General features: G+C 35.2%; 3 protein-coding genes across 4 annotated transcripts; 2 read left to right on the top strand and 1 right to left on the bottom strand.

Moving 5' to 3' along the window:
* The first annotated feature begins 1,053 nt into the window (after positions 1 to 1,053).
* Positions 1,054 to 3,447, top strand: LOC104903798 (24-methylenesterol C-methyltransferase 3). Its single transcript, XM_010691911.3, has one exon. It carries the CDS (start codon positions 1,054 to 1,056, stop codon positions 2,140 to 2,142), a length of 1,089 nt encoding a protein of 362 aa, XP_010690213.2. The 3' UTR covers positions 2,143 to 3,447.
* Positions 3,448 to 3,836: 389 nt separating this feature from the next.
* On the bottom strand, positions 3,837 to 14,171 carry LOC104903789 (leucine-rich repeat receptor protein kinase HPCA1). Of its 2 annotated transcripts, none has more exons than XM_010691901.4 (19): positions 12,196 to 14,171; positions 11,995 to 12,115; positions 11,824 to 11,895; positions 10,908 to 10,982; positions 10,746 to 10,817; positions 10,302 to 10,463; positions 10,136 to 10,210; positions 9,411 to 9,482; positions 9,250 to 9,321; positions 9,076 to 9,144; positions 8,901 to 8,975; positions 7,738 to 7,809; positions 7,448 to 7,588; positions 6,906 to 7,363; positions 6,660 to 6,800; positions 6,434 to 6,558; positions 5,419 to 5,638; positions 4,965 to 5,194; positions 3,837 to 4,619 (listed from the first exon to the last, which is right to left on the bottom strand). In XM_010691901.4, exons 1-19 carry the CDS (start codon positions 12,299 to 12,301, stop codon positions 4,155 to 4,157), a joined length of 2,823 nt encoding a protein of 940 aa, XP_010690203.2. In that variant the 5' UTR covers positions 12,302 to 14,171; the 3' UTR covers positions 3,837 to 4,154. The 2 variants fall into 2 exon arrangements, with proteins under 2 accessions (XP_010690203.2, XP_048495564.1); XM_048639607.2 differs by having other exon boundaries at positions 13,607 to 14,171.
* A 1,599-nt stretch (positions 14,172 to 15,770) lies between these two features.
* LOC104903846 (proliferating cell nuclear antigen) lies at positions 15,771 to 19,092 on the top strand. Its single transcript, XM_010691975.4, has 4 exons — positions 15,771 to 16,458; positions 17,660 to 17,812; positions 17,904 to 18,001; positions 18,202 to 19,092. The coding sequence occupies exons 1-4, from the start codon at positions 16,140 to 16,142 to the stop codon at positions 18,790 to 18,792; spliced, it is 1,161 nt and encodes a 386-aa protein (XP_010690277.1). The 5' UTR covers positions 15,771 to 16,139; the 3' UTR covers positions 18,793 to 19,092.
* Positions 19,093 to 19,643: the final 551 nt, after the last annotated feature.

Genomic DNA, 19,643 nt, shown 5'->3' with positions numbered 1-19,643 from the left:
CTTTCATGATATGTAATTTTTATAATCTTTAGTTATATGTAATTATAGATATTTGTGGTCAGAGTAATGCCTCGAGATGCCTAAAAGTGCATTTATTGCATTTAAAAAGAAACAAAAGAAGTAATAAAAAAAAATTAAAGTCATGTATTGGATGTTGTTAATATACTCCTATTTCTTTGAATGTGCGTTTTCAAGATATCTATTAACTTTTTTATAATATTCCTAACATATAACAAAGTTATATATTTCATAAATTATTGGGTGTACGTGTTCCACAATAATTTATATCTATCAACAAATCATCACTTTTTCTTTAAAAAGAATTCAAATGACATAAAATAAATCATAAAATGACATAAGATTCATATCATTATTTGTATATTTTATGTCATTCTTGTTAGTTTATATCATTATGTATGTTACACAATAAATTATGATGTAATATGTTACAGACAAAACACACTCAAGTTATTCAGAGACCATAAAAAATGCAAATCGTTCAAAAACATAGAGTGACTTGAGGTTTTAGGGTTTCTTAAGAATTGTTAATAGTGATATTCAATGACATACCATCGCGAAGCACTAGAAAAATATGAACATATATATATATACAACTCTAGGTTACAACCTAAAGCTAGTCCTAACTAGGAAACCTATCTATATATTAGATTTTTATCTATACAAACTACAAAATATATCACATAATCAATAATGTTTTATATTCTAACACACTCCCGCAATCACAATAGGAGGAGGGCGAACACTAAGACTGGTTCCTCGTCTGTACATAATATTTTGTTTGACAATACTACTCATTCTAATCTAACTTTTCTGTGAAAATAGAAAAAATCAATTTCATTTACACAACGTCTAAAGATAGAGTTTCTACTTAATTAAAGGTTTTACTCGATCAAACTACTAACCGTTTCGTCTATAATTTAGGCATAACTTAAACTTAGATCAGAAGTCTTGAAACTCCCTGTCCTTTATCCTGAATTCAGATCCCAAAAAACCTATTTATCATATTTTTTCTTCCCACTTCACCAGATTTCCATGGATTCCATGACAATGTTATGTACAGCTGGTCTTCTACTTGGTGGCATCTACTGGTTCATCTACATCCATGGCGCAGCTGAACAAAAAGGCAAGCGTATTACTAATCTAACAGGCGGCTCAATCTCCGCTGAAAAGATCAATGATAAGTACCATCAATACTGGAGTTTCTTTCGACGTCCAAAAGAAATCGAAACCGTCGACGAAGTCCCTGACTTCGTCGACACATTCTACAACCTCGTTACTGATATTTACGAGTGGGGTTGGGGTCAGAGTTTCCATTTCTCACCTCCTATCCCCGGGAAATCACATCGAGACTCAACTCGTCTCCACGAAGAAATGGCTGTTAATTTTATCAAGGTTTCACCTGGGCAAAAAATACTCGATGTTGGGTGTGGCGTGGGTGGACCTATGCGAGCTATTGCCGCACATTCGAAAGCGAATGTAGTTGGGATTACTATCAATGATTATCAAGTTAAACGTGCAAATTTGCATAATAAAAAAGGTGGATTAACTTCACTTTGTGAAGTAGTGCATGGTAATTTCCTCGATATGCCCTTCGATGATAATACCTTCGATGGTGCGTATTCTATCGAAGCAACATGCCATGCACCTAAATTAGAAGATGTATACGCGGAGATCTTCCGTGTTATGAAACCCGGAACACTCTACGTCTCTTACGAATGGGTTACGACTGAGAAATACAACGACGACGATAGCGAACACAAGGAGATCATTCGAGGGATCGAAAGAGGGGATGCATTGCCTGGTCTTAGAAACTACACTGACATTGCGAATGCAGCTAAGAAGGTGGGTTTCGAAGTGGTGGAAGAGAGAGATTTAGCGATAGGGAATGTGAATCCATGGTGGAAAAGGCTTAAAATGGGTCGGATTGCGTATTGGAGGAATCATGTTATGGTTAAGGTTCTTGCTGCACTAGGAATTGCTCCTAAAGGAACTGTGGATGTTCATGATATGTTGTGTAGAACTGCTGATTATCTTACATGTGGTGGTGAGACTGGTATTTTTAGTCCCATGCATATGATCCTTTGCAGGAAGCCTATTGATGCGGTCAAGTGGGATGCTTGATGTGATTTGTTTGATCTTGTCTTCTTTTTTCATTAGGTGTTTAGAAGAAATAAGAAAAATAGTACTCCCTTCGTTTCACAATATAAGACACGTACGAAATTTGAGGTCGAACTTCGACTGTTAATTACTCTCAATTTATATTTATAGTCAAAGCAAATTTTTATAAAACGTGAATGTCTTATATTTTGAAACAGATAAAGCAAATGATAATTGAATGATCAATATTGGCTCTTATTTTAAGTTATTCATCTAGATATGAGGAAAAAAATTGAGATGTGGCATATAGTCTAACATTAAGTACTTTTCTAAAAGTAATTTCAAATTACCGATATTCTATCAGGAATATGGGAAAATATAAGAATATACTACCTTCAGTCTTTATTAGTTTATCTGTATTTATTTTGGGATGTCCCTTATTACTTATTAGTTTACTCATTTCTTTTGTTTTTGTTTTTTGGAGTAGGACCACTAACTTTCCATTACACACATCCAACTTCAATATAAATTTTTTTTTTCTTTCTTTTTATATTCCACAACATCATTTCGACTCGAGGGAGTAGTTGAGAAACAATTCCAACTTCATCAAACATTTTTAACTACAGAAGTTCAAAATAATGACCAATGAGCTTTATTTGCATTAATTAAATCATATACCAATCTATTTTTATACCAAGTTGTCAAATACTCCTCTCTTTTCTTATACTCTAATTAATTTAGCAATTAGGCCGTCAAATACATAAACTACAATGACTAATGTTGCTTATTATAAATGTATACATATGCACATTGATCAATATATATGTGTTAAAAGTGATCATGGGTCGGGCCGAGCTGCATCGTAAAAATTCTCATTGATCGGGCTGGGCCAAAATTTTGTGCCCAAAACAAAAAAAATCAGGCCAGGCTTAGCACGACCGTGGGCCAAAAATTTCCGAAAATTCGAACCAGACTGATTTGATCTAATCTAATATGTCTACCTTCCTCCTATATACACAACAATATATTTTATCCATATATATGGATGGTAAAAATAAAATAAAAAAAAAGTCTAGAGGACTCCAATACAAAGATGAAAGTGACCATAGGAAAATTTGGAGTAAGGTTTGCTCATCTAAAACCCTGTTCCGTTGAACTTATTTTCAATTCAATTCAGTTAAATAGTTCGTTGAGATGGTGGTTGATTCAACCTCATCAATCATATTACTAGCTTCAATCATTTTCTCAATCTCTTTAAGCACTTCACTCATTGACGTAGTTCATCTCCCATGTCTTGAAGACACTCCATTGCCAGTTTCACAAATTTCTTGGGGACATTCTTTCTATGTGTAATGCTTTTTCTTCTGTGTCTTTTTCTCATGTTAGAAGGGATGGGGATTATGTTGCCCATAACCTCGCTAAAGTAGTGCCGTTTGGTGTTGAGCAATGTTGGGAGCGTCATTGCCCTAGTATTGTAATGCCTTATGTACTTATGGACACATTGTCCCTTTGATTAATGCACTTCTCTTTCCCCTCAAAAAAAAAAAAGAAAATGGCTGGATCAGCAAGGTCGTATACATGTCATGTCTCCATCACCGCCTCCCTTGTAATCTAACGACGTACTTCCTCCGTTTAGAAATAGTTGCACCAATTCTAACTTTTACACATGCCGATGTCTGATTTCAACCATTAATAGCTTTAATTATCAACAAATAAAATTTATAAAAAAATTATATTAAAGAATTTACATCGACACAAATCTAACAAGACCCCACGTGTATGTTTTTCCTTAAATATAAATCACCAAAGACAATCTAAGTGTAAGATGTGAATAATGCACAAAATAGAAATGGTGCAACTATTTCAAAGCGGAGGAAGTATTTGTTAATATAGTCTTGAACTTCTGTAGTTTTTACGGAAAACTATATGAAACTTATATTTTCCCTACACGGGGATAGTCAAAAGGAAGAAGTCTATATATAGAACTCAAATACAAAGAAGAAAGTGACCAGATGAGCATTTGTACAAAAGTTTGCTCATCTAAGAAAAGGACTGCTTGCTCTGCTATCAAAGGAGACATTGCTGTTGCTGCTATACATATGACTATAAGGATGACCACCTTCTCTTGCTCCATCGTAGCTCGCTGAAGTGGTTGTTGATTCAATTTCATCAATCAAATCATTTGCTTCGATCATTTTCTCAATCTCTTTCACCACCTCGCTCATTGAAGGCCGTTCATCTCCCATGTCTTGAAGACACCTAATTGCCAATTTCACAAATATCTCCATGCCAACCAGAGTGTCTGAAGAAAGGGCAGGATCAACAAGGTCGTATGCATGTCCTGCCTCCATCATCGCCTCCCTTACTAATCTAACGACGTATTTGTTTTTCTCTAAAGGCATCTTTCCAGTCACTAGCTCGAGCATCACCACTCCAAAACTATAGACATCACTCTTCTCGGTTAATATTTGGGTCATGTAGTATTCTGGATCCAAGTAACCCTGCATAGCATAAAACAAATGATTTTAGTTTTTATTTAACAAAAAAAAAAAAGCAATGCTAACTATGGGACTATAGATAGTTTTCTCATCATAATCAAACTATGGAGCATTCCATAATAATGTCAACTATGAGGGATGCCTTTCAGAAAATGATAATAGTGACCTTAACAAATAATCAGTAACCAAGTCACCGGTTATTTAGGATCATTTCGAGAAGGCGCCCCCTAGTTGGGTTATTCTAGAATGACCTATAGTTTCAGATTATAATAGATTAATGGGAAGAACGCCAAAAGAACATCTTCTTCTCTGATCTCCCGCCAAAGCGAAGATATGATCAGGACTAACCATTGTTCCTTTAACTTGGGTGACCTGACCCTTATCCTCATTCAAAAGTCTGGACAAACCAAAATCTGCCACTTTTGCATTCAAGTTATCACCCAGAAGAATATTGTCTGATTTAATGTCCCTGTGTATGATGGGTGGATCAGCAAGCTCATGCAAGTATGTCAGACCTCTAGCTGCGCCAACAGCTATTTTTAGCCTCCTCATCCAATTTAGTTGAACTCCAGATTTCCCTGTCATTGGCTCATCAACGTGTTAGTACCTTCATGCAGGACAAAGTATATGCAAGCATTACCCATTTCTCAAGAGTACCTAATTGAACAATATGCAAGAAAATCTGGCTCAGCAAGAAATGCCATTCTCAGTTTTTTGAGTTCACATCATGATCAAAGATTAGCATTAGCATATGCTTCTAACTTTCTGTTCAAATTTGTCTTAGGTGAAGCAAAGTAGGTACCTGAGAGAGCTTCCCTCAGGCTGCCATTTGGGACGTATTCATAAACCAGCATCTGTTCACCTTTATCATAACAGAAACCAATTAGATTTACAACATTCTTGTGGTGAACCCTTGATAATAGTTCAATCTCGGTCTTGAACTCCAGGGCGCCCTGCAGTGATCCTTGTTGAGCTCTCTTGATCGCTACTAGTTCTCCAGTGCTAAGTTTTCCCTTATAAACCTACTCAGAGTCAAATGTTAAGTGAGTTTATCAACCACGGAATGTACTATAACCAAATATTGACACTTTCATCTAGAAAAATCAAAACTAATGCAAATTAACAGAAATGGAAAATTGCTTAATCAAGGCATTGAAGAGCTACTTGGGATACTAGATTGCGTAGTTAGATAATACAAAATTCAATTTTCTACCCTGTAAAGTTCCTCTAAATTTATTCGACAATAGTGATAAAGAATCTGTCAGTTAGCAGCTGATTACCAGACAAACCATTTTTTTGAATGTCCTTGGACTTAATGAACTCTACATTTCTTTACCCCTACGATTTCACAGTTTTCTTAAAAAAAGGAAATACTAATTCATGGAGAGTTTAAGCCAAGAGCACGCGACAAACTTACCATTCTAGTGGGTAAAGCAGACAAAATCTTGCTTTCATGTATGAAAAAGGCTATCATAGGAACTGTTGCAAGCGATATGGAAAGAGTTGCTTCTTGCTGGATCAGTATTAGTGTAGATTCTCTAATGTTACAAGATATATATGCACTGTCAATTAACATTTTCATTCATAGCCAAGCCAAACTGTATAATGAAAAGACCACAGAAGTCCGTGTCTATCTAATGGTATTTTAGCTTTAATATATGAACTCACCTTCTTCTAATTTTGATACTGAATGTTAAACGAAAGTAGGTGCAAGTAAGAAGATCCTAGAACCATGTAGGGAGATTTTTTGACATAATTGAAGCTTGAATGTCACACGGCATCCAAAAATGAAAATGGTAGAGGACTACAGCACTTACCTTTCCGTAACCCCCAACTCCAATCTGACTTTCATGTGAAAAAAATCTGGTGCACTGCTGAACATCTTCAAAGGAGAACCATTTAGCCCCCTTCAACTGAGGAACATTACCTTCGTTCCAAGATGCTGCATTTACATGAAATGGAGAGAGAGTGACCAGTAAACTCAAATAAATGGAAGCAAGGTAGAACATTTAAAATGACTCCAGAAAGGATTGTTGATCTTACAGAAAGGATTGTTTAATTTAGCAGCTCTCTGAGCTATCTTTCTTTGACGATAGGCATAAACTCCAGAAGCGATTGTTAGCACCACAAGCACAAAGCCACCTACCGCTAGTCCAACAATAAGTCCAGTATTTATGGTTCGTTCTGCAGATTTTTCCAGATGAGCATGCCAGCAGGAAAACAGGAGAATAAAAACTACAATTCTGAAAGAATATCCGTATCTTAGATAAAGTTGTGATTTGTAATCACCTGGAAAGGCAGTATAAGGCAGATCAGTGTAGTAATAAGGCCCATAAGGTGATTCATATAAATGGTTGTTGAGGACATTCCCAACAGTAGATATTCCTGTTCGATTAAAGTAAGCTCCACCCGGAGGAAAGAATGATACATTCAATACAAGGAACCCATTTACATCTATCATTGCACTCGTTAAACACACTCTATCTAATGGTACTCGATCAGCAAGAAAAGGTTGCAAAGAGTCTGCCAAAAAGGCATAGTACAGCATGTTCTCCAGATCAGAAAAGTTGAATGATCTGAATACCAGGTTACCAAGGTAAGGTCGAGTGCACTCAGATTCAGATGTTGGGTCTGAAAAGCAGGGTAGAGGAGCACAATTCTCTAGGGGTATGAAATAATTTAAAGGTTGGCTAGTATTGCAGATTCCTGCTGCTTCTGGCGTCAGACAAAATCGATTTTCATCCAGCCTGTAGAAAAAATACAATATTCGTCAGATATCAAAAGTTAAAGACAGCCATATTTTCAAATGAAGGGTAGAGACAAATGCATACATAATGCTAAGCCTGCTCCTGTTGTATACTCCGAACCTAAACCCATCAATGGAATTATTCCGTAGATCTATTAGGCGGAGACTGCTGCTGATGTTTGCAGGAAGTTCCAAATTGCCATTAAGCTGGTTGTTTCTTAGTACACTATGGTCCAGTCAAATACAAAAGTTCAGGATTCATATTAATTTATATAGCAAATTATATCTTTGGTACATCTAGCACCCACTGATTTTGAGAAAATTATCAAGGTGAGCAGAGGAAAAAGAAAATCAGAAAGATAATGTAAACCATACACAGTTTGTAGTTGAGGTAAGCTCAACATTGCTGTTGATATATTCCCTTCTAATCTAGTGTTCTCCATCATTCTGCAAATTAAAAACCAATAAATTAGTCAGACAAAGAAGGCTAACTATTGGTTAAAGCAATGAACATATCAGGCCAACAATACCACTAATCTTGTATCCATGACTACGATATCCTTCAATGATGCACAAAGAAAAAAGGGTCTCATGAATTATCACTCTAGATTGGCGTAAATCCTCTCTGTTGCAAAACCTAGGACAGGAGTTAGGTTGAGTCTCCAGACATTTGTAATAAAGCTGCAGTTTCATTGAATTTGGAGAGTGAAGGCCTAGAACCCTCAAAAATTGCTTGACAACTCAGAAGAGAAAAATTGAGAAGGTTATTCATTCTTTCAGAGGATAGAGACTTTTCCCTTTACTGTTTAACGTCTTCCTTTTATGGAAAGAAACTCTCCTAATAATTATGAATATGAAGCTGTGAAAATTAATATATACTCCTTGTACTGAAATGATTCCGCTCTTCTTGATCTTCTGGAAACATATATAGCCCCTACTGCTATTCAAAAGTTACATGTTTCCTCAGTTTTTGAAATTGAACATATATTAGCTTTCTCATAAAAACTTCTCACCAGTACCAGAACTTCAGTGCACAGTGCCTCCCTTGAGGCTCCTGCAGAAGATTGGTGAGTGTTCAAATCTACAACTTCAAGAGCTCCAGTGACAAGAAGTGTGTTCGCAAGTAGACACTCAAAAAAAGTGCTTCCAAAGAAGTAAGAAGCTAAAAATAGCTAAGTGACATTTTTTATTATCTGCAACATTATAAAGGCTACAGAAATAGCTTGATGAGACTCAGAACTATCTATTCAACTACAAAAGAAATAAGAGTATTGCCTGCTCATTATCAGACAACCACTTGTTCACAAACCTCATGTGGGGCTAATAAGTTTCATTGCCCATCTCATGAAAAACTCTTTCGCTAATGTATTTATGATATGAAGTTTTCTACACCCATAAAGCCTTCTTAGAATCATAATATCTTCCCATGTAAGGACTTTTTGCAAGTTTTGCAATTTAATCACATCTGCCAAGACTGCTGGACTTGTGCTTTGACCAAATCACTGGGAAAACAGAAGGACAAGGCTGGAGAAACTTACAATGTTGTTAAATTTGGCAAAGTCTCAAACCATTGAGGACCAGCCGCTACGTCGAAGCTATTATTACTCAAGTCTCTGCAAAACACCAGGGGTGGGAATATATAAACAATGGTTAGGACAGTAAATGATGTTATTCACAGTTACGATTACAACTTACAGTATTGCTGGTACTCACACATATGTAAGGAGATTCATGTCTGTAAGATCAGGGATTGGCCCGCTCAAGTTGTTGTTTGCCAAGTAGCTGCAATACAGTATCATCAACAGAAAATATGTAAAAACAATATGCATTACAAGTTTGAACATTATGTTCTAAAGTGGGTTTTGAAGTTTTTGTTGGTCTACTTACAGCTGATTCAAACTAGTGAGCATGCTTAAATTTTGGGGAACAGACCCACTAAGGGAGTTTCTGTCCAACCGACTGCAAGCGAGAGCAATATATTTAGTCGCAGAACTGGTGAATTTTTTTCTCAGCGAAGTATACTTTAAATAGAGATAAAATGCACTCACATGACTGTTAGAGTCCGTATATCTCCCAGTGTGTCTGGAATACTTCCATTAAGCTGGTTCTCATTTAAGATGCTGTTAAAATCAATAACTAATCAATCAATCATGAAGCATGGGACAGGTTCTTCTGAGTAAAACTACAATTGAGCATATGAGTGTCTTTTATAAGACTGACAGTTTACTATGGATTGAACACCAGACTGTCAGCATATGGTTAATGTGGAATGAGTCAAAAAGACATTCAATGGTAAATGAAACTTGTCGGATAGTCTTCAAATTTGAGAAAAGAAAAAAGAGCGACAGATTTGCCAAGTTCAAGAAACTTGACAGCTAACTCTGCTACTTTACGTGGCTTTCATATTTAGAGAAAAATCTTGCAAGGTTGTTTTTCTTGAACCATCTTTATCTTGTCACGTAGAACAGACTCAGCGATTTGAATAGCATCTGCTTTGGCCTATAATCTATAATTTGACTAAATCAGAGGCTAATACGTTTGACTTTGTATTCCGGGTGTCCAAACTTACATTCCCTTTTATTTGTCAGGAACATTCCTGTTTTAAACTTTGTTGTATGATCCTCTTTGGCAGGTTATTTCTTAGAACATGGCATTTCTGGAAGATAGTTATTTTGACACAGAGGCAAATTGTATTGTGGTAAAGACTCAAAAGGGTGTGTATATCATTTAGTCATATAGTTAAGTTCCAGCTATCACTTTCAAAAGAACTTACATATGTATCAGAGTCATCCTTGAACTGAAAAGTTCTGCTGGAAGTTCACCGGAGAACCTATTCTGTCCAAGATGACTGCACACAGAATACATAGTTAATTGTTCACCCATCAAAAGGAAGGTGAAAGAATTGTTAAGAAGTGGACTTTGCAGCAAACATGGCATACAAGTGATGGGCATTAAGCAGCATGTCCAGGCCAGGGGTAGTCGTGTTGGAAATTGGTAATGTTCCATCCAGCTCGTTTTCGCTAAGATCAAGCCAGATAAGATTTCTGAGGTTACCAATGGAATGTGGTATGTTTCCACTAAAGTGATTTATGTTCAGGAACCTGTAAAGGATCACATAACCAGGTTAAATAAGAAATAAAGTTGTAATGTTTTTATCATAATAACTTATTGACAATTCTTTTGAAGCTTGGTTACAAAGATAAGCATCCATAGTAGAACCCATACACCAAATTGATTCAAGTCTAATAAACAAGAGCTGGAAAAAAGGGCGCCATTTTCCATGAAGATAATTTGCACACAAAAACATTTGTTTCTTCAAATAGATTGGAGAAGTTAATTATCAAAGAATAAAAAAAAACGATGGGACACTGAGAGATCCTTACAAATGAGTAAGCCTCTGAAGAGATCCTATAGACTCTGGAATTGGACCAGAGAAATTACAGCCCACAAGAACACTGTAACAACAGAAGGCAATGAGACTAATCACATTAATATAATAGTAAACAGGTGATACTCTATAAAGATGGAGGGAATGTATATCTTACAGGCTCACTAAGTTACTCAGATTGCCGATACTTGATGGAAGTGGGCCTGTCAAACCTCTGTTGTTCGATAGATCTCTGAAAAAAAATAAGTGTTGCTCATTACCAAATTGGGAGAAAAGGAAGGGAAGTCGAGAAACGATGAAAAATAAGAACAAGAAAGGAATCCGACGTTTGAAACAGCATATATTACCATATTAATATTAGGTAGAACGGTATAAAAATGTAGTTACATGAAACTGAGCATATAATTGATCAAAGACCATGTTGAAGCTGCAAGTCCCAAGGCCATGTGTCTTTGGGACAAAGTACAATTGCCTTGTTTGGGTAAATCAACATTCTATGGCACAACCTACAGTGCTAATATTAAGAAGGAATCTAAAGCTACTGGTCTTCAGTTAAGTACACAAATATAATCTCAATATGTGATTTTTGGCTTGTTTTGGCCACAGTAGAGGAAATCTTTAACTTCAGTTAAACAAAGTAGTTTTTTCTGAAAAATTATCATTCGCTATACTGCCTCACACTAAATACACTTGTTTAAAAGATCAGCATGACTGTTCCATATGTTATAACTTATAAGTGCCGTAAGTAAATCTGATTTCGAAGTGTAATTTTCAAGTAAATCCATTTATTGGAGTGTAAATATATATCCAATTTTCAGTGTCTCTTTAAGAATGGATACATATACACTAGTGATTAACATCTAAACCTACGTTGAACCAAATACAAGTGCCTTCTTTCAATATAAGATGTTCATTTCTTGCATACAACAAGATCAGGGATTGAAAGCACTGTCAGATGCTTTAGAAACTGTGGATCTTAAAAAAAATGGATAGACTTTAAAGATCAAGAGATCCCTTGCAATAAGATAGGAGAGTTAGCCTAGTGATTTAACTTCATCAGACATGCAACTTACAAAGTCTGTAGTTCAGATAATGATAAGATTTCTTCAGGCAATGGACCAGCTAAATTCGTTCCTGGCAATATACTGCAATGTCATATGAATAGAGTTAGTTGGTAAGTTGGCCATATCTAAGCATCAGACTAATAATCACTTTCTTAGAGTTTCCAAGAACAATAGACTCACATCTCAATTACACGTGATTCATTACAATAAATTCCCTCCCATCTCCGACCACATGGATCACGTCTGACCCAGTTGGGTGGTGTGTTTTGCCATTGTTCCTGGAGCGATCTCAATGCAGTCACTGCATTCATTAGAATCAATATCTCACATCAATACATATAAATAAAAGATTGCAGTCAACCCCATATGAAAGAGAAGTACCGAGACACCATAAGAAAACATAGATGTCTGATGTCTCCTCTTCCAAAATACTCAGCTTAACCAAAGCTGGAATGGTACAGTCCATAGGAAATGCAACTATATTCATGTATCTTGAAAAATGGAGACACTGCAAGGAGACTCTGTAGTAACTTGTGAGTTTCAACGCCACACATCTGTGAAGGGTGCTTTCACCTCAGGAAATATTGGCCCAAAGAGCATCCAAATTTTAAGTACATCGAACTCAGAACTCAAGGACTTGTTATCACATATAAAAAGACCTTTAGAACAAGAGCCATAAGTTCTTAGCAGCTATTAACTAAAGGCTCTATACAATTCCAGATGAGTGTTGCTTCTAGCTGCTTATTAAGATATATGGTTTGTACAAGAAGGATAGAAGGAAGGATTTTGGAAGAATTATGCAAAACAAGAATCTAATTTCCTTGCATCGTCCTTTTAAACCAAGAGGAAGAGGTCCATGTACATCAAACTGATCTTTAACAATGTTATCATAAATCTATCACTCCATTGGCTAATATAATTTTTACGAACTACTGTTGTTTGTCAGCTCGATTTTGCTAAGTTACCCATTTCCTCTACAACAAATGGATGATGATTTCTATTTTATTTGATTTCCTTAAGAAGAACCAAAACTATTACACAACTCAGCCTAGACATAGCTTTTTTAGAACTAAATGCATAATTGACTAACATGATCATCTTTCAACCAAGAAACCTGAATGGATTATGCGCGTAAGGCATCATCTAAATCAGGGCATGCCAGTGAGTAGTTGCACAATTATCATCAAAATCTGATTCCTAATATTTAATATTTATAGAATCATTGACCACACAAGGCGAAGCATGCATTGAAATGTGATGGCTAACCCATACTGTAGAAGTCGTTTCTTGAAAAATAAAATCCTGAATCTCCACCTAAAAGCATAGGGGCCAGAGATCATGACACTGCCAATATTAACAAGTAAATCTCTAGTAGGAGCCTCTTCCAACTAACTTCAAAGCACCCTCCTCTCAAATCCCTACTCAATATCCTAAGTAGTTACTAATGACTAATGAGCAAGTAAAATCAACTCTAAAACAAGTAAACACTAAAAGCCACAAACTAAATCACAACACTGAGGCCCCTTTCATTGAAAGAATATCACTTTCGATCACGATCAGCTAGCACGAATACCCCAATTGGTAACCACATGTGACAAACAGTATAGAAGTAGCAAAAATCAGCTTTAAGTGGTAAACCAGCTTTTAATCAATACAGATCAATTTCAATCACTATAAAACAGTTTCACCAGTAAAAATAAGTTAAGTTCAAAAAAAGTAAGTTGAAGAGCATATTGAAACATAATAAATGCCTAGATGGGGAAAAAAAGACATAAACTTTGGATCAACTTACAATCATTAGGATCTGTTCTTGCTACCACAACCCAACAATATGAGTATATAAGCAACAAATTGACCAAGATGCTTGAATTCATCCCTATAAAGTATAACCTAGATTATTTGTTGCTTCTTCCTAATTAAACAATACCCTCAAAAATTGCCATTAAAAAGGAAACTGTAAAAGTTTCCACTTCTATTACAATTTACTGGTACTTTTTGATGAAGAACATACTCCAATACTCCAAATATTATGTAGTTCTACAAAAAAAAAGTGCTCAAATGAAGACTTAGGCAAACAAATGAACATAATTTCTTCATTGGTATTAAACAAATACCAACCACCCAGATGAAAAAAAAAGTTTAAATTTGACTTCGTCAATAGCCATTGCAAGAAAGATTCAAAACTATATGGAGTTTTACTTTGATTATAGAACAAAATAAACTTTGACATGATGTAATCTTAGTTGACAATGTTTGCATATTCAAAATTAATGTTAATAAGTTACTAATAATGAAAATAATCAAAGATTAAGACTTTGATAAGATATTCATATAGAAATAGTGGGTGAAGCATGGGTTGAATAGAGTTACAAAAGTCTGAAACTTTTACATACCTGAAACGCGGGTAAGAATAAGGTCATTTTGACAATGTCAGCTGCTGCATTATTCTTCCAACTAACGCCGTAATTTACTAATTTGGTGTTGTAATTAATCAAATCTTATGACATTAATCCATCCCACGCACACATTTAGCAGTTAAGACTTAAGAGGTGAGTTGTTTATCTGAGATTAGCAGACAACAATTTCATCAGCAGATAAAACATTGAGAAAAATCTTAGTTTCTTTTTTCTTTTGAAATATCCATACTTTAAAAAAAAAATTAGTATTTGGTTAGGAGAAATTTTGACAAATTAGGGGAATAAAGGAAATCCCGGCTTGTAGAGGATGAGATTTGAGAATCGAACTAAGTGAGAAGTCCACAAATAGCGAGAAAGTACCCTAATAGCGTCTAGGTATATAAAGTTCCCTTGTGATTTGTGAATTATGGTATGGTTTAACGTTTTTACATCATACCCTAATGTTTTTTTCTTGTAGCTTACCTTAGACTTTTTATTTGTTCTATATTGTTGTCCTTAATTAAGTCCACGTTAATTTTTTTATTATTAATTTTCATTTTTCTACAATTACATTGCGAGATAAGTTTTCTCACAAAACATTTACCATATGTCCCTGTTGTTTTGTATAGATCTCTAGAAGATGAAGAATTTCACTAACTTATACTCCCTCCGTCCCAAGATATAGTTCTCATTTCCCTTTTTTCATGGTAATTTATGCAAGTAGAATATAAGAGGAATATTAAAGATTTTTTGTTTATTTAAATAAATGTTGTATGGGAAAAGATGATTTTAGAAGAGAGAATGGAAAATAATTGGTGAAAGAGCATTAATTGTAACATTTTGGTTGAATAAAAAAAAGGAAAAAACATAATTCAAGAAGCAAATAAATTACGGGACACGGTTTTCTAGAAAAATTACGGAAAAATGTGAAAATAAATATGGAAATAGGAACTATATTTTGGGACGGAGGGAGTAATATAAGTTCAAAAAGCTGATAATAAGAAACAGACAAAAAATACGTTGTTCACTTCAACAAATGAGTATGACGTTGGACAAATAAAGCATTTAAGAGTATAACTTAGAAAATAAAAAACACTAGAGGTACATTACAGCGTAAAAAACACTAAAATCACAAGAGTACCTTATAAAAAAGTTCAAATATCAAAATGAATCACTCAAAATTTCATATAGTGTCTAGAGCCTAGAGGTATAATAAAGTAAAAAAGCTTAGCAACAACGAAATATATTGTTTAGTAAGGTAGTTTTTAGTGTTATCTATTACAAAACTTGTCTAATTCACAATAATTAGTGATATGTGAATAGTAGCATATAACATGGTTTTTTTATGTAATTATAGAACAAATTATGGAGATTTGTAGTTTTCCAAATTAATGACCTAAACTTGACATTTGTAATTTGTTAATAAACTTCATCAACCATTCACAAACAACAAGAAGGAAAAAAACACAAAGATAACGTTTAATAAGGTAGTAGTTTTTAGTGGTCGTCGTTATTTATTACAAAACTTGTTTAATTCATAATGGTTGCTGATATGTGAATAGTAGCATATAACAGGGTGTTTTATATAATTATATAACAAATCATGGGGAGTTGTAGTTTTCCAAATTAATGACCTAAATATGACATTTGTCAATAAACTTCATCAACCATTCACAAACAACAAGAAAAGAAAAAAAAAAAAAAAAACACCCCACAATTACCCAATACGACACCGTTTAAACCTTTTAGCAAATCTTTTGGCGGGAATCATTTCCCGCCATTTCACCACTCTCCCTCATAAATAGAACCCACAATACAGAATCACCACCCCACTTCCTACACTCTCCATCTTCTCATTTCATCCTCTAAAAATTAACAAACAAAAACCCTAAATCAAAAGAGGGCAAAAATCAAAATCACAGAAAAACAATGTTTGAATTAAGGTTAGTACAAGGAAGTCTATTAAAGAGGTTAATAGACGCCATTAAAGACCTTGTAAATGACGCAAATTTCGACTGTTCTTCCACTGGATTCTCTCTCCAAGCCATGGATTCTAGCCACGTGGCACTTGTCTCTCTCCTCCTTCGATCAGAGGGATTTGAGCATTTCCGGTGTGATCGTACCTTTTCTATGGGTATGAGTATTGCTAATATGGCTAAGATGCTAAGATGCGCTTCTAATGATGATATTATTACTATCAAAGCTGATGATGGTACCGATACCGTCACCTTCATGTTCGAGAGTCCTTGTATGTATTACTATCAATTCTTATACTTCCTTCGTTTCTATATTTTGATATTTTGCGCTATTCACAAATTTCACCCCGTGTTTGCTATTTATACGTGAATAAATATATAGTCATGTAGAGTCGTTAGTATGTACTCTTTATAAATTGGAATGCGTGAAGAGTGAAAGTGTCATATTAATTAAATTTTGTGTTTTGCTGTAATTGTTTATAGTTTGGGGGAAAAAGGGGTTTTTAGTTTGATTGGGGAAATGAGAAATTGATTTTTGATTGATTGTTGGGGTTGAATTGAATTGCTTATTCTGCTGTTGCATTTTGTGAGATTTGTATGAGTTTTTTTTAGTATAATAGTATGGGTTATTGTATCTGGGTAGAAAGTGATAAATGGAATTAGGGTTTTGTACTTTTGTTCAATCATTCATCTTTGTGGTGTAATTATATAGAATATACTTCCTTTGTTATAGTGAATGTTGTTAGTGTGATGCAGTGAAATAAAGTTAGTTGTATGTTAAATTTTGTTTGATAAATTTGGTAAGAAGTATTCTGGAGTCTGGACTTGAAGCTTGTCATTTAATTAGCTAAGTTATGAAGCTTACCTATTTAAGTTGCCATGGATATTATAAGAGTACTGCTTTGTGATAGACTTCTGACATTGACATTGATATGTGAGTTCGCCGGAAGTGGGAGATGGGAGAGGTGAGGAGGTATGGGAATGGTAGTATAAATACATGGAAGTGAGGCTATGTATCAGTACGTATTTTGGTGTATTTAGTACGTTACTAGGAAAAACTAGGGCGTCGTTTAGCAACTCATTTTCTATATGATATGGGGATATGATTTGGAGTTAATGAATTTCTGATTCTATTACTGTAACGATGAAGTTGTTTGCCCAATATATGATGGTTTGGTGTACTTCATTGTGTTGGAATTCATGTCGGATATACCTTTTGCTGGTCCTGGTCGTTCATATCATAATAATTTGTACTGCAAATAAGCATTTGATGGCAATGTGATGGATGTTCAAGTTTATATGTATTATTGATGTTGTACTGTGATCAAGATTGTCTGTCTACTTGCTGATCTCTGGTGGAGTACTGGGTAAAACAGTGCTAGACTCGCAGTAGCTAGTGCAATAGTTTGGGCTCTTATCTGTGATTTACTCTAAAACTAATAGTAAGTCTTTGTTATTATGTTTGATATGAAGCACAAGATAAGATATCGGACATTGAGATGAAGCTGATGGACATTGATAGCGATCACCTTGGGATCCCGGATGCTGAATATGATGCAATTGTTCGAATGCCATCAACGGAGTTTGCTAATATATGTACGAGTCTGTCCTCAATTGGTGATACTGGTAAGATGCTCGATCAAAACTTCTGTTAGTGTGATACTGGTGGACATAAAGAGTTGTGGTTTAGCTAACTTGAAGCAACTCAATTTGGCAGTTACTATTGCTGTTTCAAAGCAAGGCGTAACTTTCTCTACCAAAGGTGACATTGGATCTGGAAACATTACCTGCAGACAGAATTCATCAACAGAGAAGGTTAGCTCTTTCTCAAGAAGTTACTAAATTATGTTTAAAATAACGAGAGAAGGTATAATCCCTGTCTTCAATTTCATAACCCATTTGGTTCGTCATAAGTAAATAAAGACAGATGGAGTATACTTTATTACTATGATCAACAACGCCTAGCAGCTCTTGCTTATGTGATGATATTCATTGTTTGATTGGTAATATGGCAGCCAGAGGAGGCCACCATTGTTGAGATGAAAGAGCCAGTTGTGTTGACCTTTGCCCTCAAGTATATGACTACCTTCACCAAAGCAACCTCGCTATCTAGTCAAGTTACCATCAGCTTATCCTCAGATATGCCTGTGGTCGTGGAATACAAGATTGCGGAAATAGGCTACATCAGGTACTACCTAGCTCCCAAGATTGAAGAAGAGGAGTTAGAGACCAACCCTCAACCCTCAACCAGGCCTAGAACAGAGCCGCGAGAAGAAAACCATGCTAAACCTGTGCCTGTGCCTGAGGCTGAGCCTGAGCCTGTCCCTGAGCCTGAGCCTGAGCCTGAGCGAGCTGTGCCTCTAGCGATAATGGGGACAAAGGAAGAGAATGGAGCTGAAGCTGACATTGTAGAGGATTCTCGGGTTAAAATGGAAACTGAAAGTGCAGCAGATGTTAAACCTGAAAAGGAGGAAAAGCCGGTGAAAGCAGAACTACACGCTTTGGAGCCTGACTTCAAGATGGAAACCGATTCTGAAGCTGAGATCAAGCCTACGGCAGAGACAACGCAACCTAAGGCTGAAGTTGAAGTTATGGAAGTAGAGTAGTCTCTTTTGAACTAACAATCATCAACTATTTCTTGATTTCATGAAGCATGTTCATAGTAGTATTAGTTGAGATTTGAGCAGCACTTTAATCTGGTTGGGTAGATTCAGGACCATTTTGGCATTTGATTATTTTCGGTCCTGAATTCAATTTGATGTAAATCAGTAATTGGGTAGCAGTAATTCAGGGCTTTCTTCCAAGAGTTTCTTTCACTTTTGTAGTTGCTCAATGCAAAACATGCAAGAAATTGGTGCAGGAGGGTGTTCTAGCTTCAGTGAACTTCAATATATTTTTTCTCTATATTTTTTTTCTCCTAATTCTGATTTCTTTGTTTGATGAACAAAATATAATATTTTAGGTTTACAGTTATAGCCTCGGAGCCAGGTTTGTGCATAACCCTCAATTGCTAACTTGAATCTTGATCACTAACTCCTTCAATTGTTGCTTGCTTTCAATGAGTAAATGAGCACCTCAAAATAAAAAGATGATACATGTAACATTTTATTGGGATTTTGTTTTCAAATACTTTGTATTAATTCTAGTAGAAGTATTATTATAAACAATGATCTTAATCTTATATAATCTTAATATTATTTATAAGATTGGAATATTAAATATTATTATTTATTGATAATTTTGATATTAATAGTTTATTATGTTATAAAAATTATTCCCTTTGTTTTTTTTTTATCTTTCTCACCTGGAATTTTTTCAATGTATAAGAAAAAATATAGCCATGTGGTGTCTTATTTAATTCGTCTCAATTAGTACATTATTAATATCCAATCGTCATAATTTTTGTAAATAAATAATGAAAGATATTTAAGATTAAAATAGTGCAGTGGGAGACGCG

Source organism: Beta vulgaris, chromosome 2 (genome assembly GCF_026745355.1).
Source record: "Beta vulgaris subsp. vulgaris cultivar EL10 chromosome 2, EL10.2, whole genome shotgun sequence".
Taxonomy (NCBI): Eukaryota; Viridiplantae; Streptophyta; class Magnoliopsida; order Caryophyllales; family Amaranthaceae; genus Beta; species Beta vulgaris.
This window is presented reverse-complemented; position numbering and strand designations above follow the sequence as displayed.

Bases quoted from the DNA above. Each gene is read 5' to 3' on its own strand.
- LOC104903789 (XM_010691901.4), bottom strand. From the start codon at position 12,301: ATGAATATAGTTGCATTTCCTATGGACTGTACCATTCCAGCTTTGGTT. The intron at 10,983-11,823 runs GTAAGTTGCATG...ATTTTTTTTCAG, and splicing joins TTATCTGAACTACAGACTTT to AGATCTATCGAACAACAGAG. The intron at 4,620-4,964 runs GTTAGTCCTGAT...TATGCTATGCAG, and splicing joins CCCAAGTTAAAGGAACAATG to GGTTACTTGGATCCAGAATA.
- LOC104903846 (XM_010691975.4), top strand. From the start codon at position 16,140: ATGTTTGAATTAAGGTTAGTACAAGGAAGTCTATTAAAGAGGTTAATA. The intron at 16,459-17,659 runs GTATGTATTACT...TTTGATATGAAG, and splicing joins CTTCATGTTCGAGAGTCCTT to CACAAGATAAGATATCGGAC. The intron at 18,002-18,201 runs GTTAGCTCTTTC...GTAATATGGCAG, and splicing joins AGAATTCATCAACAGAGAAG to CCAGAGGAGGCCACCATTGT.
- LOC104903798 (XM_010691911.3), top strand. From the start codon at position 1,054: ATGGATTCCATGACAATGTTATGTACAGCTGGTCTTCTACTTGGTGGC.